The sequence below is a fragment of the Mobula hypostoma genome, assembly GCF_963921235.1.
Source record: "Mobula hypostoma chromosome X1 unlocalized genomic scaffold, sMobHyp1.1 SUPER_X1_unloc_1, whole genome shotgun sequence".
In the NCBI taxonomy this organism is placed as follows: domain Eukaryota; kingdom Metazoa; phylum Chordata; class Chondrichthyes; order Myliobatiformes; family Myliobatidae; genus Mobula; species Mobula hypostoma.
This window is the reverse complement of record NW_026948165.1, coordinates 723,994-751,287: the sequence shown is the minus strand read 5'-3', so window position 1 is coordinate 751,287 and position 27,294 is coordinate 723,994. Positions and strand designations below refer to the sequence as shown.

Genomic DNA, 27,294 nt, shown 5'->3' with positions numbered 1-27,294 from the left:
CACCTTTTCTGCAGCTGTGACACTATCTCTGATCAGCAGTGTCACGCCCCCACCTCTTTTGTCTTCCTCCCTGTCCTTTCTGAAACATCTAAAACTCAGCACCTAAAGTAACCATTCCTGTCCCTGAGCCTTCCAAGTCTCTGTAATGGCCACCACATCATAGCTCCAAGTACTGATCCACGCTCTAATCTCATCCGCTTTGTTCACAATACTCCATGCATTAAAATAGACACATCTCAAATCTTCGATCTGAGTGCGTCCCTTCTCTATCACCTGCCTATCCTCCTTCTTGCACTGTCTACAAGCCTTCCCCATTTGTGAGCCAACCACCCCTTCCACCGTCTCTTCAGTTCGGTTCCCACCCCCCCAACAATTCTAGTTTAAACTCTCCCCAGTAGCCTTAGTAAACCTCCCTGACGGGATATTGGTCCCCCTGGGATTCAAGTGCATCCCGTCCTTTTTGTACAGGTCACTCCTGCCCCAGAAGAGGTCCTAATGATCCAGAAACCTGAATCCCTGCCCTCTGCTCCAATCCCTCAGCCAGGTAATCCAGGTAATTTATAAAAAAAACACGAAGAGCAGAGTCCCACTACAGATCTCACCACTGGTCACGGACCTCCAGGAAAATGCAACCACCCTCTGGCTTCTGTGTGCAAGTTGATTCTGTATACAAGCAGCCAAGTTTCCCTGGATCCCATGCCTCCTGAATTTCTGAATGAGCCTACTGTGTGGAACCTTGTCAAACACCTTACTAAAATCCATATACACCACATCTATCGCTCCACCTTCAAGGTGCTTTGTGACATTCTCAAAGAATTAATTCAGGCTCCTGAGGCATGACCTATCCCTGATAGAGCGCAATGTTGTGGGAGGGCATTGAGGAGGGAGCTTTATGGCGTGGTAGATTCGTGATGGTTCTGAGTGGTCTCTCTTCCTTCTCCCTGTCTCACATCCCACCCACTCCACTCCTTTTCCTCCTACACCTTCCCCTCTTGCCACCCTCTCCCCTATTCCCTCTCTCCTCCTGACTTAACCCTCATCTCCCCTCCTGCAGTGCGGAGCCACGCCTGTGAGCCGGACCAGTTTAACAAGCCGGGCGGCTGCTCGGACATCTGCCTACTGGGGAACAGCCACAAGTTGCGGACCTGTCGATGTCGCTCCGGATTCAGCCTGGGTAGTGATGGCAAGTCCTGTAAAAGTGAGTGTCACTGCATCTGACCCCTGCTGTTGCAGAACCTGCTGCCCTCTGCCTCCTCCTCTCCTACCTCTCTGTATCCTCCCTCTCTCCCCTGCATCCTTTCTTCTTTTTCATCCCTCTTCATCCTCTCTCTCCTCCCTTACTCCACCTGTACTTCCTCCCTATCCTCTCCCTCTCTCTCCTCCCCATCCCCCTCTACCCCTCTTTTTCCTCCTCCTCCATCTCTCTCTGTGCCTCTCCCTCGCTCTCTCTGTGTGCCTCCCTTTCTTGCCCCCCTGTCTCTCTTCCCCCATGGTCCTCTCCCTCCCCCTCTCCCCCTCCCTCTCTCCCCCCTCCCCCTCCTCCCTCTCCCCTCCCTCTCCTCCCTCTCCCCCTCTCCACCCTCCCCCTTCTCCCTCTCCCCTCCCCCTCCTCTCTCCCCCTCCCCCCTCTCCCCCTCCCTTCTCTCTCTCACACACACTCACGCGCGCTCGCTCTCTCTCTCTCTCTCTCTCTCTCTCTCTCTCTGTCACCCATTCGCCCTCTGAAGTTATCTCTCTTCCCTTTCTCATCCCCACTTCTGTACCAACCAACCATCCCTCCTTAGCCTCTGTCTCCCCTCCCTCCCTCCCCCCTCCCTCCCTTTCCACCTACCTGCCAGCCATTCTGGCTTCGAGTTCTTATTCCCACTTGCGTTCAGTTATTTCCTTTTCTCTCGGCTGAACGCTAGATGCTCTCTCTGTCTGCAGCTCCCAGTGGCGAGCTGGATTGGGGGTGGCTCAATGTTTGAATGTTCTACCCTATAAATTTAAATTGGTTGATTAGACGTTGTCTGCAAATGTTGCTGCAATTCATGCAATTAACGGATTTAATTAGGGTGCATTATCATTTTCCTACCCAGGGAACAGACATGACTTGCATCCAGTTTGTGTGTATTTACGATGTGTGTGGAAAGTTAACTGTTTCAGTGACAGATTATGTAGCTTTGGTTCCCCTGTTACAGCCGACCAAGGTTCCCATCTAAGCTAAATGTTGTTAATGTCCCTGCCTCAATCACTTCCTCTAGCAGCTCGTTCCATACATGGACCACCCTCTGGGCGGAAAGGTTGCCCCTCAGGTTCCTATTAAAACTCTCCCCTCTCACCTTTAACCTGTGCCACTGGATCTTGATTCCTCAACTGTGGGAAAAATGTTTCAGTCATATTTGCCTGCCACCACCACCACTGGCAGCACATTCCATGCACCCACCACTCTCCATGTAAAAAATACTTACTCTGTACATCTCCTTTAAACTTTCTCCCTCTCACCTTAAAGTTGTGTTCTCTAGTTCCTGACATTTTTTCCCCTGGAAAAAGACTTTACTTGATAAATCTCTGTCAGGTCTCCTCTCAGCTTCTGCTACTCCAGCGAAACAACTTAAATTTGCCCAACCTCTCCTTATAATATATATCCTCCAATCCAGATAATACATATCCTCTAATCCTGGTCTTGGATCTCTTCGCCACTCAATGTCATTCCAGTACACAAGTGTACAGGAGAATGAAATAATTATTACTCTGGATTTGATGCAGCACAAAAAAACACAATTAGATAAAGAACACAATAATTAAAAAAAAAACTCAATGATTATAAATACATAAGATAGCTTATACACACAGATTGATTGCATGTCCATAAAGAGACTGGAGGCACAGGAGTGTCTGTATATAAAGAGACTCTGACAGGAAATGATAAAGTAGTGGTGGTTGGGGGTTGTGGAGAGGTGGGTTAGTGGGTGGAGGTGTTGATCAGACTCACTGCTTGGGGAAAGCAACTGTTTTTGAGTCTGGTGGTCGTGATGTGGATGCTATGTAGCCTTCCCCTTGATGGGAGTGGGACAAACAGTCCATGAGCGGGGTGGGTGAGATCATTCATGGTCCTGGTGTGGATGCTACATAGCCTTCTCCTTGATGGGAGTGGGACAAACAGTCCGTGAGCAGAGTGGGTGAGATCTTTCATGGTCCTGGTGTGGATGCTGCATAGCCTTCCCCTTGATGGGAGTGGGACAAACAGTCCATGAGCGGGGTGGGTGAGATCCTTCATGGTCCTGGTGTGGATGCTACATAGCCTTCTCCTTGATGGGAGTGGGACAAACAGTCCATGAGCAGGGTGGGTGAGATCATTCATGGTCCTGGTGTGGATGCTACATAGCCATCCCCTTGATGGGAGTGGGACAAACAGTCCATGAGCGGGGTGGGTGAGATCCTTCATGGTCCTGGTGTGGATGCTACATAGCCTTCTCCTTGATGGGAGTGGGACAAACAGTCCGTGAGCAGAGTGGGTGAGATCCTTCATGGTCCTGGTGTGGATGCTACATAGCCTTCCCCTTGATGGGAGTGGGACAAACAGTCCATGAGCGGGGTGGGTGAGATCCTTCATGGTCCTGGTGTGGATGCTACATAGCCTTCTCCTTGATGGGAGTGGGACAAACAGTCCGTGAGCAGAGTGGGTGAGATCCTTCATGGTCCTGGTGTGGATGCTACATAGCCTTCCCCTTGATGGGAGTGGGACAAACAGTCCATGAGCAGAGTGGGTGAGATCCTTCATGGTCCTGGTGTGGATGCTGCATAGCCTTCCCCTTGATGGGAGTGGGACAAACAGTCCGTGAGCAGAGTGGGTGAGATCCTTCATGGTCCTGGTGTGGATGCTACATAGCCTTCCCCTTGATGGGAGTGGGACAAACAGTCCATGAGCAGGGTGGGTGAGATCCTTCATGGTCCTGGTGTGGATGCTACATAGCCTCCTCCTTGATGGGAGTGGGACAAACAGTCCATGAGCAGAGTGGGTGAGATCCTTCATGGTCCTGGTGTGGATGCTACATAGCCTTCCCCTTGATGGGAGTGGGACAAACAGTCCGTGAGCAGAGTGGGTGAGATCCTTCATGGTCCTGGTGTGGATGCTACATCGCCTCCTCCTTGATGGGAGTGGGACAAACAGTCCGTGAGCAGAGTGGGTGAGATGTTACTGGCCCTTTTCCGGCACCTTTCTATATATCTGCTCGATGGTGTCGGTGACACTTGGGCAGTTTTGTCTACCCGTTGTCGAGCTGCCTTGCCCACTGTAGTGTAGTTTCTGTACCGTGCAGTGATACAGCTTGTTAGGATGCTCTCTACTGCGCATCTGTAGAATGACGTGAGTATGGGTGTGTATGACCATCCAGTTCTGTACAGACTCTTCAGAAAGTAGATGAACTTTCTTGACTGTGTTCCGGGACGTTGAGAGGTTGTGTAAGATGTGCACTCTCAGGAGTTTGAACCTGCTGACAGTTTCCCTGGCTGTGCCACTGATGTAAAGAGGGGTGTGAGTGAGTTCTCCCAAAATCAATAACCATCTCCTTTGTCTTGTTGACATTGAGGAAGAGGTCATTTGCCTGGCACCAGACCTCAAGCTCTTCCACCTCCTCTCTATAAGCTGTCTCATTTATCCCTGAGAAACAGAGTTGCTGGTGAGCTTTCTTGAATGTGGCAGGAATGGGGAAGGTGGAGAAGAGTCCGAAGGTCTGGTGGGACTGTTCTCCATGAGAGTCCAAGCCTGACATTGTCCTTTCACCAATAGAGCCAGACCACGAGCTGTTCCTTGTCTATGGAAAGGGACGGCCGGGTATCATCCGAGGCATGTACATGAATGACAAGGTTCCAGACGAGTACATGATCCCCATTGAGAACCTGATTAACCCTCGGGCTCTGGACTTCCATGCCGAAACCGGCTACATCTACTTTGCAGACACCACCAGCTACCTAATTGGCCGGCAGAAGGTCGATGGGACAGACCGGGAGACCATCCTGAAATCCGGTGAGTTGGTACCCTTGGCTGGGGATCATCAGGGAGTAGGGCAACGGAATTGAGACTAAGTGGATTGGACCTGCCACCACCATTCAATATTGAGGATGGGAGTGGTAAGGATAGAGCTCCAGAGCTCAGGGACCATCAGTGGTGGGGGGTGGGGGGGGCAGTGAGAGAGGGGGAGATGGTGGGTAGAGGGTGCAGGGTGGGAATTGGGTGAAGGGGGATAGGGGGAAGGAGGGTGGGAGAGGGAGATGGAGAGGTGTAGGGAGAGAAGTCCACAGCAAAGGAACAGGGACGTCCATGGGTACAAGGAGGAGTGTGTCACTGTATGCTGATCCTGCACAGTTTACGTGTAACTACATTTTCTGTTTGTACGGTCAACTGGTTGTGTGCATATAATTGCTGTTCTGATGGTACCACATATATCTGTGGTTTATGTGAGTAACTGCGCAGTCTGCAACTATGTGTTCATACTCTACGATGTGTGTATCTAGCACCTGTAACGTGTGTACAACTGTGTCTTTACTCTGAGTGTGTGTGTGTGAATTGCACGATGTGTTAGTACTGTGTGTGCCTGTGAATACTATTGTCTCATGCAGTTTCTCCCTTCCTCTGCTCTTCTCCCTCTGTCACCTGCCCTCTCTAACCTTTCTCTCATCATGGTCTCTCTACCCCCTCCCCACTCCCTCTCTTTCTCCCCCATGCTCTCTTCCCCCTCTTCCCACCTCCCCCCACTATGCCCCTCTCTTCACCTCTTTATCCCCTCTCCTCTCCCTTCTCCTTTCCATCAACTTCCCCCATGTCTTCCTCTCTCTCCCCACCCCATCTTGCACCCCTGTCCCTCCCCTAGGACTGAACAATGTGGAGGGGCTGGCTGTGGACTGGATGGCAGACAACCTGTACTGGACCGATGATGGCCCAAAGAAGACCATCAGCGTGGCTCGGCTGGAGAAGGCCTCCCAGACTAGGAAGACCCTGATTGAGGGCAAGATGACCCATCCGCGTGCCATCGTGGTTGACCCCCTGCATGGGTAGGTGGGCTGGTGCAACCTTCTGCCCTTCGTGTTAACCCTGTGGTTCCAAGTCCTCCTCCCTCACTCCCCCTACTCCAGTGGTCTTGGACATCTACTGTGTTAGAACAATATCTCTCTGTCTTTTGTCTTTTGTTTTCTGTCTTCTGTTTCTCCTTTCTTTCCCCTCTCCTCCTCCCCTTCTCCCCTCAATCTCCCTCTCTGACCGAATCTATCTCTATCTCTCTCTCACACTCTCTCTCTCTCTCACTCTCTCACTCTCACACACTCTCTCACACTCTCTCTCTCACTCTGTCTCTCACACTCTCATTCTCTCACACACTCTCTCACTCACTCTCTCTCTCTCTCTCTCTCTCTCTCTCTCTCTCTCTCATATCTAAGTTTCTCATCTAAGCTTGCCCCACTTTCCCACATTTGGCGTATGTCCTTCGAAACCTTTCTAATCTGCCTCTCCAAGGGTCTTAAATGCTGTTAATGTACTTGCATCATCCATTTCCTCTGGTAGCTCGTTCCATACATGGAGCGCATTCTGGGTGACAAGGTTGCCCTTCAGGTTCCCATTAAATCTCTTTCTCCTCTCACATTAAACCTGTGCCCTCTAGTTCTTGATTTCCCAGCTTTGTGGAAAAAGACTGTGCACATTCACTCTGTCTATGCCCCTCTTGGTTTTATACACTTTTATAAGGTCATCCTTCAGTGCCAGTGAATATAGTCCCAACCTCTCCATCACTCTTGTGTTTGTGAAGTTCTTCCAGTGACTGGTGCTCCATTCTTCTCCCATATTCCAATGATTTGAGGGGTTGGTGAGTTAATCAGCTGTTGTGAATCGTCCCCCCATGTGTGGATGAAAGACTAGAATGAGGGAGGGGGTTATTGAGGAATGGAATAGGGTCGCTGTACAGTGGCCGAATTGTGACAGTTGTCAGTCTAGTTCCCTGAAAGGGGCATTACAGGTAGACAGGATGGTGAAGGAGTCTGTTGGCACCTAGCCTTCATCAGTCAGCGCACTGACTACAGGAATCAGGATGTAGTTGTGATCACTTGGAGTGTTGTGTTCAGTTCCAATCACCCTGCTGGCAGAAAAGATCCCACTAAACTGGAAAGGGTGCAGAGAAGATTTATGAGGAGTGCAGGGGAAGGACAGAGAGAGGTTGGGGATGTTGGGACTTATTCCTTGGAGCCCAGGAGACTGAGGGGTGACCATACAGAGGTGTATAAAGCATGAAGGGCACAGTTAGGATGAATTTGCAGTCGCCTCCTCAGAGTTGGGGAATCAAGAACTCAAGAGCACATATTTATGCTGGGGTGGGGGTGAGATTTAATAGGCAACATTTTCACAGATGATCTGTGTAAGGAACAGACTACCAGAGGAAGTGGTTGAGGCAGATCCATTAACATTTAAAAAGCTCTTGGTCAGGTACATGGATAAAAAAGTTTTATGGATAGGAAACACAAACAAATAAGACTGGCTTAGATGCGAAACTTGGTAGACACAGACTGGTTCGGCTGAAACCCTGTGTGACCCTGTGACTTTGGGTGATTGTGCAATGGGCAGGGCAGGGAGCCATGCTGATGATGGTCTCTCCCAGGTGGATGTACTGGACGGACTGGGAAGAGGATCCGAAGGACACCAAGCGGGGGAAGATTGAGCGTGCGTGGATGGATGGCACGAACCGCAATGTCTTCGTTACCTCCAAAACCATCCTGTGGCCCAACGGCCTCAGCCTGGACGCTGTGAACGGCATCCTGTACTGGTGTGAGGCTTACTACGACCGCATTGAGAGGATCTTCCTCAATGGCACTGACAGGAGGGTGAGTGTCAGCTGGAGGGGTGGTGAAGAGTCAGTACTGCGCTGTGGAAGGGGAAGGGGTGGTGAAGAAGGATGAACCTGGTGGTGTGGGATTCCAGGTTTCTGTACCTCCTGCCCAATGGAAGCTGTGAGAAGGTGGGATGGACCAGATGGTGGGGATCTCTGATAATCGATGTTGCCTTCTTTAGTCGGTGCCTTTTGTAGACACTACAGATAGTCGGGGGGAGGGATGTGCCTGTGATGTGATGGGCAGAGTCCACGACGCTCTGCAGCTTCGTACGTTCCTGTGTATTTTCTTGTTGTACCAGACCGTGATGCAACCAGTCCTTAACCTCCTAAAGAAAGTAAAGGCACTTGTCTGTGTACTGTGCGCAAGACAGGTCAACTGAGGTGTAAACGCCCAAGGATTTAAATCTTCTGACTTTCCACCGCCCGTGCTCCCAGTATAGACTGCAGATAGTTGTGGAAACAGTTCAGCACATCACGGAAACCAGCTTCCGCCCATCCCCAGACTCTGTTTTACTGAGGCACTTCTCACTGCCTCAGTGAAATAGCCAGCATCATCAATCCACTCCGGACATTCTCTTATCTCACCTCTCCCATTGGGTAGAAGATACAAAAACCTGAAAACATGTACCACCAGGCTCAAGAGCTTCTATCCTACCGTAATCAGACTCCTGAACAGTTCCCTCGTACAATAAGATAGACTTGACCTCACATATATCTTGTTGTGGGCCTTGCACCTTATTGTCTGCCTGCACTGCTCTTCCTCTGTAGTTGTTATTATTAGAGAGGAGGTACAGGAGCTTGAATATGCACATTCAATGTTTAGAAACAGCTTCTCCCGCTCTGCCTCAGATTTGTTAATAGTCCATTAACACTATGTCACTATTTTTCTTTTGCAAAGTTTATTTATTTATTTATCTGTGTCAACAATGGGGGGGTATGCACTGTATTGCTGTCATAAAACAACAAATTTCACAACATCTGTCAGTGATAATAAGGGATACCATAAAGTTATGACAGTTCCTGTGACCCAGGCTCAATTCCACCACTGTATGTGAGGAGTTTGTATGTTCTCCCCGTAACTGCATGGGTTTCCTTTGGGTGCTACGGTTTCCTCCTATGTTCCGAAGAAGTACGTCCTAGTAGGTTAATTGGTCACATGGGTGTTATTGGGCAGTTTGGCTTCATTGGGCCGGAAGGGCCTGTTATCTCTAAGTAAAATGAAAATAATAAATAGTCATACTCATAGTCATACTTTATTAATCCCGGGGGAAATTGGTTTTCGTTACAGTTGCACCATAAATAATAAATAGTAATAGAACCATAAATAGTTAAATAGTAATATGTAAATTCTGCCAGTAAATTATGAAATAAGTCCAGGACCAGCCTATCGGCTCAGGGTGTCTGACCCTCCAAGGGAGGAGTTGTAAAGTTTGATGGCCACAGGCAGGAATGACTTCCTATGACGCTCTGTGCTGCATCTCGGTGGAATGAGTCTCTGGCTGAATGTACCCCTGTGCCCACCCAGTACATTATGTAGTGGATGGGAGACATTGTCCAAGATGGCATGCAACTTAGACAGCATCCTCTTTTCAGACACCACCGTCAGAGAGTCCAGTTCCATCCCCACAACATCACTGGCCTTACAAATGAGTTTGTTGATTCTGTTGGTGTCTGCTACCCTCAGCCTGCTGCCCCAGCACACAACAGCAAACGTGATAGCACTGGCCACCACAGACTTGTAGAACATCCTCAGCATCGTCCAGCAGATGTTAAAGGACCTCGGTCTCCTCAGGAAATAGAGACGGCTCTGACCCTTCTTGTAGACAGCCTCAGTGTTCTTAGACCAGTCCAGTTTATTGTCAATTTGTATCTCCAGGTATTTGCAATCAATAGACAATAGACAATTGGTGCAGAAGTAGACCATTCGGACCTTCGAGCCTGCACTGCCATTCTGAGATCCTCCACCATGTCCACACTGACCCCCTGGATGGAAACGGGTCACTGGTACCTTAGCTCTTCTCAGGTCTACCACCAGCTCCTTAGTCTTTTTCACATTAAGCTGCAGATAATTCTGCTCACACCATGTGACAAAGTTTCCTACCGTAGCCCTGTACTCAGCCTCATCTCCCTTGCTGATGCATCCAACTATGGCAGAGTCATCGGAAAACTTCTGAAGATGACAAGACTCTGTGCAGTAGTTGAAGTCCGAGGTGTAAATGGTGAAGAGAAAGGGAGACAAGACAGTCCCGTGTGGAGCCCCAGTGCTGCTGATCACTCTGTCGGACACACAGTGTTGCAAGCACACGTACTGTGGTCTGCCAGTCAGGTAATCAAGAATCCATGACACCAGGAAAGCATCCACCTGCATCGCTGTCAGCTTCTCCCCCAGCAGAGCAGGGCGGATGGTGTTGAACGCACTGGAGAAGTCAAAAAACATGACCCTCACAGTGCTTGCTGGCTTGTCCAGGTGGGCGTAGGCACGGTTCAGCAGGTAGACAATGGCATCCTCAACTCCTAGTCGGGGCTGGTAGGGGAACTGGAGGGGATCTAAGTGTGGCCTGACCATAGGCCGGAGCAGCTCCAGAACAAGTTCCAAATCTGATTCTGATTGCTGAAATGATGTGTATGGATAGCATGCAAAGGTTTTTCATTGTACTTCAGTACTTGTGACAATAATAAACCAATTTTCCAAGTGAATGATGAGTGGCAAGGTTGGATTAACCCCTTCTTGCCTCCTCTCCCCACAGGTGGTATATGAGCGAGGGGAGCTGAGCCACCCCTTTGGGTTCACCCACTATGGCAGCTATCTTTTCTGGACAGAATATCGGAGTGGCAAGATATACCGGTATGACCAGGTGTCCAAAACGGTGACGCTTCTGAGGAGCGAGCGCCCTCCAACATTCGAGATCCGCATGTATGACGCAGAGCAGCAGGAAGGTGAGGAGATCGGGGGGCGGTCCTCCTTTGCCTATCAGGATCCTTGAATTCTAGATTTTCCTCCCTCTGCGCACGTGCACACACACACACACACACACACACTCACTCACTCTCTCTCATTCTCTCACTCTCTCTCTCACACTCACACTCTCTTACACCCACACTCTCACACTCAACTCACTCAATCTTTCTCTTTCTCTCTTACCCTCTCTCTTTCTCTTTCTCTTTCAGCAGCCTGGAGCCCTGGGCTCTGAAACTCCCTGCTTGTCTTGCATTCAGCAGTATTCTCTCTGAATTGGTTACATTGGACACCAGTTGTTCCTGTTGACTTGTGTCCAGTGCTGTGTTATGTGATGGCTGTTTTGTTGGGGCTGTGTCTCTTTTTCAATGTAGTTGTGTTTTCTCCCCCCCAGGTTCGAATGCCTGTCGAGTCAACAATGGGGGATGCAGCAGTCTCTGCCTGGCCAATCCAGAGGGGAGATCGTGTGCTTGTGCTGAGGACCAGATCCTGGACACTGACAACGTCACCTGCAAAGGTGAGAAGATGGGGTGTGGGTGGGCTGATGTTTGTTGGTCAGGGAGGGGTCCATTCATTGCAACTCTGTGTCAGGATTGGTCACTGTGCTATAGGAAAGAACACTAAACTGGAAAGTTTACGGCTTAACTTGAGTTACAGGGGTAATTGGGCAGGTTGGGACACAATTCCTTGCAGCATAGGAGACTGAGGAATGACATTATAGAGGTGCAAAAAAATCAGGAGGGGCACAGATAGGGTGAGTGCACACAGTCTTTTTCTCAGGGCTGAGGAACTGTGCACGGTGCTCTCCGTGTGGGTCTGACCCAGGGATAGGGAGATGAGAACTGTGCACGGTGCTCCCGGTGTGGGTCTGACCTATGAATAAGGAGACAGGAACTGTACACAGTGCTCCCGGTGTGGGTCTGACCTATGAATAAGGAGACAGGAACTGTACACAGTGCTCCCGGTGTGGGTCTGACCCAGGGAAAGATGAGAACTATGCACGGTGCTCCCAGTGTGGGTCTGACCCAGGGATAGGGAGACGGGAACTGTGCACGGTGCTCCCAGTGTGGGTCTGACCCAGGGATAGGGAGATGAGAACTGTGCACAGTTCTCCCAGTGTGGGTCTGACCTATGAATAAGGAGACAGGAACTGTACACAGTGCTCCCGGTGTGGGTCTGCCCCAGGGATGGGGAGATGGGGACTGTTAATCACCTTACCCTCTATCCCATGTCCTGATTGTGACCTCTCTCTGCCCCTCTACATTGCAGCAAACCCTTCCTATGTCCCTCCTCCCCTCTGTCAGCCTGGGGAGTTCGCCTGCAAGAACGGCCGGTGTATCCAGGAGCGCTGGAAGTGTGATGGGGATAATGACTGCCTAGACAACAGCGATGAAGTCCCTGAGATCTGCCGTAAGTATTGGGTTCAGTCCCCTGTGGCATTGTTAACCCCTTGTGCACTGGAACTCCCTTGTCTCCACTATTTGCTTTTTTTAAAAATTCCAGATTACATTCGAGAATGACAATGACCAACACAAACTAAATTAAAATGTGCCCATCCCTATCCAGGGTGACATTTACCTCCTGTGGTACCCAGTGGTTCCTGAACACCTTCACGGTACCTGTGGACACCACGTGTTCCTTCTCCATGGTTATCCCAGGCAGTCAGCCTGAGCAGAGCTCTCTGCTAACCATCTTGAAGATGCATAGATAGCTATCTTAGCCAGCTCTTCGCTCAAGTTAACTAGGACATTCTCATCCCTCCCTGCCAACTCCTTCCAAAATGACCAAAGATGAAAGGGCGGGTGGGGCTAAAATGCAGCCAGAAATGCAGTCAATATGAACATGCGAATAGGGTTTGCACCCTCGCATACTCCATGTACGTATGGTATACGGTCTTCACCCATAACTCCCCACCCCCCCCATCTGCTCTCTGCTCCCCCGTTTGCTCTGTGTTCCCCATACATTCCTATCTGTGGTCTTTCCTACCTATTCGTTCTATGTGCCCTGTCCACTCTCTTCTCCACAACCCCCCATTTGTCTTCTGTCTGCCCGACTGCATGCTAAGTCCCCCCCATCTGTTCTGTTTCCTTCCGTGCTCTCTGTACCTCCTGCCTACGCTTTACCCCTTCTTTCTATCCTCCTCTGCTGTCTCCTCTCCCCCCCCTGCCCCCACTACCACCACCACCACAACCACCAGTCTCTATCTTTCCCGTCAACTCTCTGTCCTCCCACGTTCTCTGCCTGGACACCGTTCGTTTGTTCCCTGCCCCCAGATGCCGTCTATCTGCCTTCCTGGGTACTCAAGCACCTCCTCCAAGGTGAGCGGCAACTTGGATATGCCATTGACTCGATGGCATAAAGCTGAAGGTGACAGTGGAAGGTTGTTTCTTGAAGTGGAGGCTTGTGACTAGTGGTGTTCCCCAGGGCTCAGTGCTGGGCCCATTGTTATTTCCATCATTATCAATAATTTGGATGAGAACGTAAGTCTGCAGATGTGGGAGGCTAGAGAAGTTATAGGAGTCCTGGTTAAGATATACGCTTCATCTTTAGCCAGGGGTTAGGTATGGTTATACGCCAGTAAGTCTAGCATCTGTGGGAACGAATTTACTGGAAGGGATTCTCAGGGATAAGGTAGAGGCACATCTGGAAAGATGGGGTTGTTTAGTGACAGTCTCACTGATTTCACTGAAATGTTTTTTGGAGTAACCAAGAAGTATGATAAGTGCAGGGCAGTAGACGTCTATATGAACTTCAGTAAAGTCTTTGATAAATTCAACATGGTATCCTGCTTTGGAAGGTAAGATTGCAAGGGATCCAGAGAGAGCTGTCTGACTGGATTCTCAGTTAGTTTGATGGTAAGAAGTAGGGTGTGATGGTGGAAAGTTGTTTCTCGAATTGGAGGCCTGTGACCTGTCGTGTGCCTCAGGGGTCGATGCTGGACCCATTGCTGTTTCGCATCTGTATCAGTGATTTGAATGAGAATGTACAAGGCATGTTTAGGATGTTTGCAGATGAAACTAAAATGGGTGGTGTCGTTGGCAGTGAAGATGGTCATCAGGATTTACAGAGTTTCTCGTTCAGCTGGGTAAATGGGTGAAGGAATGGCAAGTGGAGCTTAATTCAGAAATATGTGATAGTTTTCATTTTGGAAAGATAAATAAGTGTAGGACTTTCACAGTGAATGTGGTGCCTTAGGGAGTGTTGTAGAACAGAGGGATCCAGGTGTACAGGTACATGGTTCCCTGAAAATGGTGTCAGAGGTAGAACCGGTGGTGAATTAACAAGTTAGGATGTTATGTTGTATTTGGACAAGATGTTGCTGAGGTCGCATTTGGAAATATATTTACAGTTCTTGCTGCTTCGGTACAGCAGCCAAGATAATCAAAGACCCCGCCCATCCCAGGCATTCTCTCTTCTCCCCCCTCCCCTTCCCACTGGGCATACGATACAGAAGCTTGAAATCACATACAACTGGGCCCAAGGACAGGTTCTGCCACGCTGTTATAAGTCTATTGAATTGTTCCCCAGTATAATGAGATGGACTCTTGACTTTATCGTGGCCTTACATAGTCTGTCATTGTGTGTCTGCACTGCACCTTCTCTGTAACTATTCATACTTTATTCTGGATTCTGTTTTCTCTTATATAACCTCGGTGTACTGATATGTCACTTATCACATAAAGCCAAAGCTTCATAAACTATAAAGCCATAATAAACCCACTCCACTCATGATTGTCTCGTTCCCTGTCCCAGACCAACACACCTGCCCGTCTGACCGGTTCAAATGCCAGAACAACAGGTGCATCCCGATAAGGTGGCTCTGTGATGGAGACAACGACTGTGGTCACAGTGAAGATGAGTCTAACGCCACATGTTCAGGTACCCCTCTGCATCTGATGACAGTCCAGTGGCTTGTTCCAGGAGGGTGAGAGAGGGAGAGATGACTGAATTCCCACTTGCCTTTCCCACTACCCTCGTCCTGGGTGGGGAGAGGTTTGGGATAGGCTATTGGAGTTGTCTGGGCAACTGACCATGGTGGGTTTTGTAGATGGTGCACACTGGAGTCAGTGTTGGAGGGAGGGGGTGTTTGTGGGTCGGGGTGGGGTGGTGGAGAGGTAAAGTGGTGGATGTGGAGTGCATTGACTAACTCCACCCAGGCAAGTGGGGAGTGTTCCATCACACTCCTGATTTGTAGACGATGGAGAGATAATGTGGTGGATGTGGAGTACATGGACTAACTCCACCCGGGAAAGTGGAGAGTGTTCCATCACACTCCTGACCTGTAGACAGTGGGGAGGTAATGTGGTAGATGTGGAGTACATGGACTAACTCCACCCGGGGAAGTAGGGAGTGTTCCATCACACTCCTGACCTGTAGACGGTGGAGAGGTAATGTGGTGGATGTGAAGTACATGGACTAACTCCACCCGGGAAAGTGGGGAGTGTTCTATCACACTCCTGACCTGTAGACAGTGAAGAGGTAATGTGGGTGTGGAGTACATGGATTAACTCCACGCTGGCAAGTGGGGAGTGTTCCATCACACTCCTGATCTGTAGACGGTGGAGAGGTAATGTGGTGGATGTGGAGTGAATGAACGAACTCTCGCCAGGCAAGGCAGATGACGCTCGCTTTGGCCACTGTTTGCTGGTGGTGGAGGGAGGATGTGTTGATATGGGTAGGGAAGGGCATGGGGTGCCAATTGAGCGGGCTGCTTTGCTTTGTCTTGGATACGGGCCCTGGAAGCTCTGTGAAGGTGTATTTTCTTAATCCCTCTCCCTCTCCCTCTCTTCTTCTCCTTGTCCCTCCCCCTTCCTCCACAGCACGAACTTGCCCCCCAAACCAATTCTCCTGTGCTAATGGACGCTGTATACCAAATTCCTGGACATGCGACCTGGATGATGATTGCGGGGATCGGTCCGACGAGCCAGCATCTTGCGGTACGTGTGGGGAAAGTGCAGAAACATCCCCTTCAGCCCAACTGGTCCGTGCCCAGCCAGATACAGCGTGGATACAAGTCTTTCAGTCCAACTAGTTAGATTCCCACCTAAACTCGTCCCATTTGCCTGCGTTTGGTCCATATTTCTCCCCCCCCCCCCCAACCTTTCCCATCCATGTCCATGCCCAATTGCCTTTTAAATGTTAATGTACCTGCCTCAACCACTTCCTCTGGCAGCTCGTTCCATTTTCCCACCACCCTCTCGGTGAAGAAGTTGCCCCTCATAATCTTACACACCTCTATAAGGTCATCTTCCAGTCTCCTACACGCCAAGGAATAAAGTCACAACCTGCTCATCCTCCTTCTACATAACTCATTCCTTGAGTCGACACAAGATCCTCATAAATCTCCTTTGCACTTTTTTCAGTTTAATGGTGTCTTTCCTATAACAGGACAACCAACCTTTAAGCTCATACACTTCATGGAATAGAGTTCCTGCCTGGTCAACATCCTTGTCATTCTCCTCTGCACTCTTTCTAGCTTTAGAGTAGCTTTTCTATAAGAGGGTAAACTGAACATGATACTCCAATTGCGGCCTCTCCAAGGTCTTGTACAATTGCAATATAACCATCTGACTCCAGTACTCAATGCTCTGACTAATGGCGGCCAACATGCCAAATGCCTTTTTCACCACCCGGTCTACCTGTGACACCATGTACCTGTACCTCTGGGTCCCTCTGTTCCAGAACTCTCATTATGGCTCTGCTTTTACTATGAAAATCCCACCCTTGTTTATCTTTCTAAAATATGCAACACCTCACACTTCTCCAAATCAAACTCTATTTGCCATTCCTCTGCCCACTTACCCAGTTGATCAAGATCCCCCTGTAAATCCTAATGACCATCTTCACTGTTAACAACACCACTCATTTTAGTGTCATTTGCAAACTTCCTGACCATGTCTGATTAAATTCCATGATATAGATGGCAAACGGCAAAGGGCCCAGCACTGACCTCTGGGGAGCACCACTAGCCATTCGCCTCCAGTCAAAGTAACAACCTTCCACAATCACCCTCTGTTTCCTGTTATATCAAACCGCTTGTGTATCCAGTTAGCCGGCTCTCCCTCAATTCCATGCAATCTAGCTTGTCAGAGCTGCCCACTATGTTTGTTTGGAGATACAATGCAGAACTAACCCTTCCGGTCCAGCAAACTGCACTGACTAGCAACCCACCTGTATATCCCTAGCCTAATCACAGGACAATTTACAATGACCAATTAACCTACTAACTGATATGTCTTTGGACTGTGGGAGGAAACCCACAGAGTCATGGGGAGAACGTACAAACTCCTTACAGATGGTGCCAGAATTAATCTCCGAACTCTGACAACCCAAGCTGTAGTGGCGTTGTGCTAAATGCTATGCCATCATGATCCCCATCCTTATCAAAGGCCTTACTGAAGTCCATAAAAATCTTGTCTACCGCCCTGCCCTTATCAACCTTTTCAGTACTCCTTAAAAAAAAACAACTCAGTAAAATCAGTGAGACGCAATCTCGCATGTACACAGTCATGCTGACTGTTACTCATCCACCACATCTTTCCAGATGTACGTATATCTTATTCCTGAGTATTCCCTCCAGTAACTTGCCTCCCTCAGATGTTAGACTTACTGGCCTATAGTTCCCAAGTTTATCGTTGCTGCCCATCTTAAATAAAGGCACCTCAGCTGTGGCTCCCTCAATTTCTTCTCTGGCCTCCCACATCTGAAGACTTACTGACCATGCCTTGTACATTTTCATCCAAATCATTGATATAGATGGCAAACACCAATGAGCCCATCACTGAGCAATGGGGAACACCACTGGTCACAGGCTTCCAATCCAAGAAACAATCTTCCATGGCTCTCCTCTGCTTCCCATTGTCAAGCCTGTTATGTATCTAATTAGCCCGCTGTCCCAGGGAGCTATGTATCTGTACTCTTCAGTCCTGTGTTCTACAATATTCCCTGTTGTCTCACTGTTCACTATTCAAGTCCTGCAGAAAGGGGCCATGGCATGTGAGGAAGTGAGGTGGGGTCTTGGGGGTTAGGGTGGGGTACAGGACGAGGTTGATCGGCGCAAAGCCTTCTGTCATTGACCTGAGGGCTGGGACCTGAGATGTGAGTCAGTGCAGTCCCATTTCCCAAACACTATGCTTGGGAGTTGTGTTTGTGGAGGGATCCCATTATTGACAGGGGATCTAGCCTGAGTCCTGGTTTAGAGTAGTGGACTCTACCCAATACATAACAGACATGTCCCTCCCCACCATCAGCAGTATTTACTGGAGCCGTTGCTTCAAGAGGGCAGAGTCCTTCATCAAAGATCACCACCTTCCAGTCTATACCATCTTCTCACAGCTCTCATCGGGCAGGATGTACAGAATCCTGAAATCCCACATCACCATGTTCAGGAACAACTATTGTACTTCCTTTCAACTATTCTGTTCTTGAACCAACCGGTACCACACTGATCACTACATCAGTACAGCAATACTGTGATCATCTTGCACTAAAATAGACTTCTTTTGTTGTGTTAAAAGTGTATAATTTATGTTTTTTTCTGAATGTTGTGTATCTGATGCTCTGTGTTTGTAAAGCTGCTGTAAGTTAGTTTTTCATTGCACTTGTGCACACAGGGACTTGTGTATTTGACAATAAACTCCTCTTTGACTTTGATCTCCACAGCCTACCCTACCTGCTTTCCATTGACACAGTTCACCTGCAACAATGGACGCTGTATTAATATCAACTGGCGCTGTGACGCTGGTGAGTAAGGGGAAATCCCCTCCCTCCTCCTTGGTCCCTCCCTTCTGTGTTATACTCCTACCTGCCTACACCCCCCTCCCCCCATCTCGTCCCATCTTGCTTGGTCTCAGTGTTGGCGGGACAGAAATCAGCAGCATTAAATGTCACTATTCCCTTTTCCTTGGCTAGGGATCCTGGAGGATTCACCTTAATAATCTGAACAAAAACTATTCTAGTAACAAATCTGGAACATGCTGTAAAGCCCCAGCAACAGTCTGAGTGTGGTCAGACTGGTAACACTCAGCGTGTCAGGCAGCATCATAGGAGAGAGGAACAGTGAAAGTTTCAGGTGAAAGACCCTTGGAAAGAACTACAACACTCAGCAGGTTAGGCAACGTCTGTGAAGAGAGGAGAGCAGTGAGAGTTTGGGGTCACAGATCCTTGGACTGAACTAGAAAGACACAGCAGGTCAAATAGCTTCCGTGGAGGCAAGAACAGTGAAACGTTTGGTTGAAGAGGGTTTTTCGACTGGAAATACTCAGCAGGTCAGGCAGCATTTGAGGAAAGAGAAGCAGTGAACATTTCAGGTCAAAGATACTTGGACAGAACTAGATACTCAGCAGTTCAGGTAGCAGCTGTGGAGGGAGAGACTGTACATGGCAGATCAAGAGCCTCAGACAGATTGAGAAACATTTGGCAGGCCAGGCAGCATCTTTGGAGAAACGACTAGAGTTTCAGTTCAAAGTAGCCTTCCCAGAAGCAGAAATACTGAGAAGGTCAAGTAGTGACTATGGAGAGAAAAAATCAGACAGGATGTTTGGGGCTGAAAATCCTTGTTGGAACAAGAGAGAGAGATGTTGGTTTCAAGTTGAAGACGTGATGGAAGAGAGCTGCAGGTCAGTGCAGCTGTATGAGATAGGGGGAGGTCGGGGTTGCTGAAGTGTGACATACTGTAAATAGCAGGTCAGTGAAGCAATATCACTGTGCACGGCGCTCCCAGTGTGGGTCCTTCTCACAGATAGGGAGACAGAGACTGTGCAGAGTGCTCTGGTGTGGGTCTGATAAGGGATAGGAAGACAGGAACTATGCTCTGTGGTCTCAGTGTTGTCTTACCTCTCTGAGCCCCTCTGTCCAAATTACCTCTTCCCAGCCATTGGCTTGTTGCTGCTGTCTCTTCTCCCCTGCCCATGCGTGTTTGTCTCTCTCTGTTGATCAGCTTCAGTCAGTCTTGTGGTGTCTCGCCCTCCCTGCCAACCTTGTGCTCTGTCCGCCCCTTTTGTGTGTTGCAGACAATGATTGCGCGGACGTCTCTGATGAAGAGGGGTGTCCAGTTCTCGACGGTCAGTGTGTAGAACCAGTTTGCATGCGTCCCCACTCTCTGCAGGAACCCTTGTGCTAGATGCTGACCCCCTCCACCCCCCCCAACCCCACTCTCCCTCCTCTAGCTCCTGGTAGGGAATGGAGGCATTTATTCTCTCGAGCAACCAGCATTTTGCAAACGCAGGTCATTTCCCCACCTCAGTGTCAGCCAGGAATGAGATTCCATTGAGCTATCTCTGCCTTTTCTGTACTTTTGCTGGATGTCCTCTAGCCTCCCTTGCCCCAGGGAAGACAGGCCTGGAAATCTGAAGTTCAAATCAAGAGTTGGGCTTACACAGTGAGTGGTTGGTCCCTGTGGTTTGTAGGGGAGTAGAGAGACCTGAGAGTATAAGTGCACAGTTAACTGAAAGCACCATCACAGGTAGACAGAGGAGTGAAGAAAGTGTTTGGCACACTGGCCTTCATCAGTCAGAGCATCAAGTATGGAAGTCGAGATGTTATATTACAGTTGTACAGTGTTAGTGAGACAGCACTTAATATAATGGAGATGCAGAAGATTCTACAGATGCTGGAAATCTTGAGGAACACACATAACATGTTGGAAGAACTCAACTGCTCAGGCAGCATCTATGGATGGGAAATGAACAGTTGACTGGGCTGAGGCACTTAATCAGTATTGTGTACACCTTTGGTTACCCTGTTATAGGAAAGATGTTATTAAAATAGAAAGAGTGCAGGAAAGATTCATTGGGATGCCTTGACTCAGGCCCTAAGTTACAAGAGGAGGTTTTGTAAGACCAGGACTTTATTCCTTGATACTAAGGAGATTGAGGTACACTTGATAGAGGTGTATAAGATCATGAGAGGCATACACAGGGTGAAAGCACGCAATCTTTATCCTGGGGAGGATGCTGGAAACAAGAGGGCAGAGGTTTATGATCAGAGATTAGAGATTTTAAAGGGACATCAAGGGCAGCTTCTTCATGTAGAGGGTGCTGTAGATTTGGAATGAACTGCTAGAAACAATGCTTGAGGTGGGCACATTAGCGATATATAAATGCCACCTTGGTAAGTACATGGATAGGAGAGGTTTAGGGGACCAAGGACCAAATATGGGCAGGTATGACTAGATTGCTGGGCAACTCAGCATGGACAAGTTGAGCTGAAGAACCTGTTCCTGCGCTGTGTGGTTCTGTGAAACAAAGTCCAGCCTTTTCAAACACTTTCCCGTAATAAAGTCCTCCGACCCAGGACCACATTCGGGTAAGTCTCCCCTGCACCATCTCTAATGCATTCACATCCTCCCCGTAGTCTGTGAACAAAACTACAAACACCATCAAGATAATTCCACAAAGTTGTGAGAGTCTCTGCTACCACCACCCCTTAAGCAAATCCGTTCCAAAGCAACATCAGCCATCTTTCTTGGGCTGTTGTAGAGAGAACTAGCAGCCCCAGAATCCCAAGTGATCACTTGTAAGTGTGACCAAAACAAAAAGATGACAGAATAGCACAGTGTGAGAACAGTTGCCTCCTAGCTCCAGAGGCCCAGGTTCAATCCCAACCTCCGGCACTGTGTGTGTGTGTGTGTGGTGCATGTTCTCTCCGTGACCATGTTGGGCTTCCCTTGGGAACTCGTTTCTTCCATCGTCCTACAGAATTTCTGTTGCACAAAAGATGCAAAAGGGCAGGGGATGAGATGCCCTGACTGTTGGAGTACAGTTGCAGCAGAGAAGCTTTACAAGGATGCTGCTGGGACTCAAGTGACTGGGTGACAGGAAGGATGGGTAGGGTGGGGTTCGATTCCATGCAATGTAGGAGAGCGTGGAACCATGGAGACGAGGAGCTCAGACGGTCAAGTGGATGAAGAATGGTTAACCTGAGATGTGATCGGAATCAAAGTAAGGATTCGTAGTGTTGATGGGTGCCATCTTCTTGAGGTGCCATCTCAAGAAAATTCAGGGTATCGACCTGAAGTGCTGACCATCCCCCTCCTGCTATAGATTCTGCTTGACCCACTGAGTTCTTCTGCGTACTGGTTGAAATTGAGGGCTAAACCTGATACAGGTGCGTAAGATCATGCGGGGAGTAGATAATGTAAGTGGTCTTTTTACCTCTGGATAGGGGAGTCTAAAATTAGAGGATGTAGGTTTAAAGTGAAAAGGGAAAGACTTACAGGGGACCTGAGGGGTAACTTCTTCACCAGCATTAGTGGGTATATGATAAAAAGGCTCTTGCCATATCATCGGGACAGCGAGTAGTATTGACTTCCGAGTACCTCTGGGCCATGCTCTAAGATCGACAGTGCATATTGCACAACAAAGGTGAGGAGCCCAGGCTTTGGCTTGGTCACCAAATTTACATCTAAAGTAGAGCTCATAGACTTTCTTACTAAGAGTAATTATTCTCCATCTTTGAGATTTAAGTGTATACTCGCCACAAATATAACAAAGTATTGCTGCTGTTGCAACGTTGGTGAGACATTTTGCTATCAGGAACACTCCTTAAAGTGCCATTACTTTATTATATAATGAGTACACACAATATGCTGTGTGTGTAGAGCATGCACATCAATGTGATCACAGACCAATATAGATGTAAATGCAATGCATAGAACAGTATGTGTGTGTGTGTGTGTGTGTGATGCTTTTATAACCTTTCTAAAACCTGTCCTGCCATGCAGCAACCACCCTGGCTAAGCCTGGCCAGGAATGCCTGGACAAGATAGAAAACTTTTCAGCTTGCATTGTGGGCAACATTTTAATTGACTTGAATAGTGATTTGAAATAACAAATATAGGCAATCACAAAAAGATGGTGATAAGGAAATTTCATGGTGATTTTTATGATCAGGAGCCCAAGACCTATAAAATACATCCAAAACAATTCAGGAAGCGAAATCCTTGTTGTCCAGTGATATAAGAGCTAGGAAACCATGTTGCAGCTATATAAAGCTTTGGACTGAGTTATACAGAGAGGTTGACCAGGTTGGGACTTTATTTCTTGGAGTGTAGGAGACTGAGGGTGACCTAATAGAAGTGTATAACATCATGAGGGGCAGAAATAGGGTGAATACACACAGCTCTCTGCCCCCCCCCCCCCCATGATTGGGGAATCAAGAACCGGAGGGCACAGCTTTGGGGTGAGAAGGGAGAGATGGGAACCCAGAGGGTGTCCGTATACCAAATTTCTTTAGCCACTTTTCTATCTAAAGCGGCCAGTCTTAACAGGAAGGGTTCAGCAAAATTCTTTCCAGCTGCTTCCAAGATTGGGACTTCTGCAAAATGCTGCTTGTGCCAAAACAAAAGCAGATGCACAGAGTTCAGTCTCCCGCCTAAACTGGTGGGTTGTAGGATTAGTCCCGACGTGGAGTGGTTTGGAAAGAGAGAATTAAATCCTCAGGGAGCAGGAGGTGCTGACAGTAGTTATGCCTGCTTTGTCCCACTGCCGGTTGGAGCTATGCCTGGGTGATCTCTCTGCACTCCCGGCTGTGTGCTTTCTCTCACCTCCTCCTTATCCACTTTAATTCACTACTCTGTCCCAGTCCCTTGTGCTCTCTCCCCACCCCGTCTCTCTCGTCCAACTGCCTCTCTCCCTTGTCTACTGCTCTCTGCTCCATCTTCCCCTGCTCCCTTTCTTCCCTGCCCCTCCCACTCCCCCGTTTCTTGCTCTGTCCTCCCCTTGTCTCCTGCTCTCTGCCCTCCTCTCTGTCTTCCGCTCTCTTCTCCCGCTTCCTTTCTCTGCCTGTCTCCCTCTATCTGCCCCTTCATCATCCTGTCCCTCTGTTTGCCTTCTGTCTCCCTCCCTCCATCCCCCTCTCTTCCCTCACTCCTCTGAATATCACAGAGCACAACACTTCAGTGACTTGCATTAACCCCAGCTGAACACATGCCTCTTGCATTAGACATTGCCCTCTCACACATAGTTCCTTCATCTTTCCCCTTTTGCACTCCTGTTAAAAGCATGTTGCTGTAAATGCACCTCACCCTCAGAACTCTCTCCTCTTTCCATCCAGTCCCTTCTTCTCCCCAATCCTCCCCCTCCTCCACCTGCCCTGCCCCTCGACTTTCACTTTGCTTTTCCCCCACTCACCTTTTCACTCTCTACTTCTCCCTTCTCCACTCCCTCCCTCTGCCTCCCCTACCCCCTCTCTCCTCTCCTCTTCCGCCTCTCTCTCCACTTCTCCTCACACCTCCCTCTCTCTTCCCTCCTCCAATCCCCCTTCACTCTCCCTTACTTACCCTCCCTCTGATATCTGACACTCACCGCCCCTCCCTGTGGGCTCTCCCATTTTCTTTCCACCCCTGACCCACAGACAATGACTGCGGAGACGGCAGTGACGAGGCGGGTTGTACTCATTCCTGCTCCAGCGCCCAGTTCAAGTGCAACAGTGGCCGCTGCATTCCCGGGCACTGGACCTGTGACGCTGATAATGACTGCGGCGACTACAGCGATGAAACTCATGCTAACTGCACCAACCAAGGTGGGTAGGACTTGTCTCCCCTCGCTCTCTCTGCCATCAAGCCCCACCTCCTGATGAGGACCTGCCCACCTCTTAGGATCCACCCATAAGCTAGACCTGCCGCTCAAAGTAGCCGCACCTTCTAAATAGCCCTGTCCTCAGTGTAGCCCCACACCCAGAAGAGACTGTGCACTGTAGCACACTCCTGATGCCAATGGAAGCTCAGCCACCAGCATTGTCCGTTTCCTGTAGCCTCACATCCTAGCAAAGCTCCTTCCTCAGCATAGCCCTGCTGCTCACTAAGGATCTGACTGCAGCACACAGCATAACCCTCCCCTCTCTCAGCCTCTTGCCAGGGTTCAGCCCACCCCTGTTGAGGGGCAGGTGAGTGTGGCACTACCAATAACAATCCTCCCGGGCTTTTAATTCCCTACCACCACCCTAGGGTCTCTGTTTCCTTCTATACCACTCTGCTAGGGAGGCCTAAGGGTGTGGTGGTCCTGTGTATTTCATCTACCCTGTTCTCTCAAGTTTCCACATGCTGCTATCCCCTGCAGTAGAGGGGACAAAGAGTATGTCACCAGCTATTTATGCCCCCCCCCATGTTTCTGCCTCTTCCTATCCCTTCCAGTGGAGGGGAGGAAGAGTAGGGCAACAAACACTAACACTGATCCTTTGTGATTTATCTCTTCCCCCCCGCCCCCCTCCCCCCATGTATCCACCCTCTCCTATTGCCTTCATTTGGGGGTTTGAAGGGTATTGCTCTGGCCGCTGATCCTCCACCCTGTCTGTGTTTTATCTCTATGCTTATCTCTCCCTCTCCCATCAGCCACCCGACCGCCTGGAGGTTGCCATGGTGACGAATTCCAGTGCCAGATGGACGGTCTATGCATCCCCATGCGCTGGCGCTGTGACGGGGACACAGACTGCGTGGACTCCAGTGACGAACGCAGTTGTGAGGGTGTCACCCACATGTGTGACCCCACAATCAAGTTCGGCTGCAAGGATACTGGTAGGTCCCGCCGTACTGGACAGTTTGACCGTAGCTTTGGGAAGAGAGAATATGTGTGTGTCTTTGTGTCTGTTTCTGTGTCTATATTAATGTGTGTATTTGTGGAGTATATGACGTGTTTGTTTTACGTCTGAGAAGGTATGGGGATGTGTGTGTGTGTGTCTGTAGCTGTAGTGAATGTGCGTCATTGTATCTGTGTCTGTCTTCCCAGTGTCTGTTTGTCAGTGTGTGCATAAATGTCTTCTTGTAGTTTTGTGTGTGTGAGTGGCTCTGTATTTGAGTGCCTGTGGGTGCTAATATGTGTGTGTGTGTGTGCACGCGCATACATGTGAGGTGTGGGGGCTTTGGAGAGGGTGCAAAACAGGTTCACCAGGATGCTCCTGGATTAGATGGCAAGAACTATAAGGCGAGGTTGGACAAACTTAGGTTGTTTTCTCTGATGTGGCGGAGGTTGAGAGGAGACCTGGAAGAAGTTTATGAGATTATGTGAGGCACAGATAGGGTAGTCAGCCGTCTCAGGGTCAAAATGTCTAATAGCAGAGGGTGTGCATTTAAGGTGAGAGGATAAGTTCAAAGAAGATGTACAGGGCAAATTTTCTTACATAGTGAGTGTGTTTGTACGAGGGCACTCTGTATGCTGCATTTTTATACATGACAGCCTACTCAGTTTGTTTCCAAGCATGGATGTTGGACCGAGATCCATTCAGTAGGTCTCTCTTCCCCTCCGCCTTTACTGCTCTGTAACTGTGGTCATCCCCCGACTGCAGGCCGCTGCATCAGCAAGACCTGGGTGTGTGACGGTGACAATGACTGCGAGGACAGCTCCGATGAAGAAAACTGCGAGGCCCTTGTCTGCAAACCTCCCTCCCACTCCTGTGCCAAGAACACCTCCGTCTGCCTCCCTCCAGAGCAGCTGTGCGATGGGAAGGATGATTGCGCTGATGGCTCGGATGAAGGGGAGCTCTGTGGTATGTGTCCACACCAAAGAGACCGAGTCTGACACAATGTTGGAGTCAGGGTGAAGTCTCCACACCGTCCCATCACACACTCCCAGGGTCAGACACAGAGTGAATCTCCCTCCACACTGCCCCATCACACACTCCCAGTGTCAGACACAGTGAATCTCCCTCCACACTGTCCCATCACACACTCCCAGGGTCAGACACAGAGTGAATCTCCCTCCACACTGTCCCATCACACACTCCCAGGGTCAGACACAGAGTGAATCTCCCTCCACAGTGTCCCATCACACAATCCCAGGGTCAGACACAGAGTGAAGCTCCCTCCACACTGCCCCATCACACACTCCCAGTGTCAGACACAGAGTGAATCTCCCTCCACACCGTCCCATCACACACTCCCAGTGTCAGACACAGAGTGAATCTCCCTCCACACTGTCCCATCACACACTCTTCGGGTCAAACACAGAGTGAATCTCCCTCCACACTGTCCCATCACACACTCCCAGGGTCAGACACAGAGTGAATCTCCCTCCACACCGTCCCATCACACACTCCCAGGGTCAGACACAGAGTGAATCTCCCTCCACACTGTCCCATCACACACTCCCAGGATCAGACACAAAGTGAATCTCCCTCCACACTGTCCCATCACACACTCCCAGGGTCAGACACAGAGTGAATCTCCCTCCACACCGTCCCATCACACACTCCCAGGGTCAGACACAGAGTGAATCTCCCTCCACACCGTCCCATCACACACTCCCAGGGTCAGACACAGAGTGAATCTCCCTCCACACTGTCCCATCACACACTCCCAGGGTCAGACATAGAGTGAATCTCCATCCACACTGTCCCATCACACACTCCCAGGGTCAGACACAGAGTGAATCTCCCTCCACACTGTCCCATCACACACTCCCAGGGTCAGACATAGAGTGAATCTCCATCCACACTGTCCCATCACACACTCCCAGGGTCAGACACAGAGTGAAGCTCCCTCCACACTGCCCC

At 49.4% G+C, this 27,294-nt stretch overlaps 1 protein-coding gene across 1 annotated transcript in view; it reads left to right on the top strand.

Moving 5' to 3' along the window:
* Nucleotides 1-27,294, top strand: part of LOC134341384 (low-density lipoprotein receptor-related protein 1-like) — a 286,341-nt gene that overhangs the window by 96,161 nt on the left and 162,886 nt on the right. Inside the window, exons 9-21 of the mRNA XM_063039246.1 lie at nucleotides 1,055-1,198; nucleotides 4,772-5,008; nucleotides 5,853-6,033; nucleotides 7,623-7,845; nucleotides 10,601-10,790; nucleotides 11,204-11,326; nucleotides 12,079-12,219; nucleotides 14,563-14,688; nucleotides 15,630-15,746; nucleotides 18,472-18,552; nucleotides 24,163-24,330; nucleotides 25,139-25,321; nucleotides 26,089-26,289. Of these exons, the coding sequence (XP_062895316.1) occupies nucleotides 1,055-1,198; nucleotides 4,772-5,008; nucleotides 5,853-6,033; nucleotides 7,623-7,845; nucleotides 10,601-10,790; nucleotides 11,204-11,326; nucleotides 12,079-12,219; nucleotides 14,563-14,688; nucleotides 15,630-15,746; nucleotides 18,472-18,552; nucleotides 24,163-24,330; nucleotides 25,139-25,321; nucleotides 26,089-26,289 (2,115 nt within the window). The remainder of the gene's footprint in view (nucleotides 1-1,054; nucleotides 1,199-4,771; nucleotides 5,009-5,852; nucleotides 6,034-7,622; nucleotides 7,846-10,600; nucleotides 10,791-11,203; nucleotides 11,327-12,078; nucleotides 12,220-14,562; nucleotides 14,689-15,629; nucleotides 15,747-18,471; nucleotides 18,553-24,162; nucleotides 24,331-25,138; nucleotides 25,322-26,088; nucleotides 26,290-27,294) is intronic.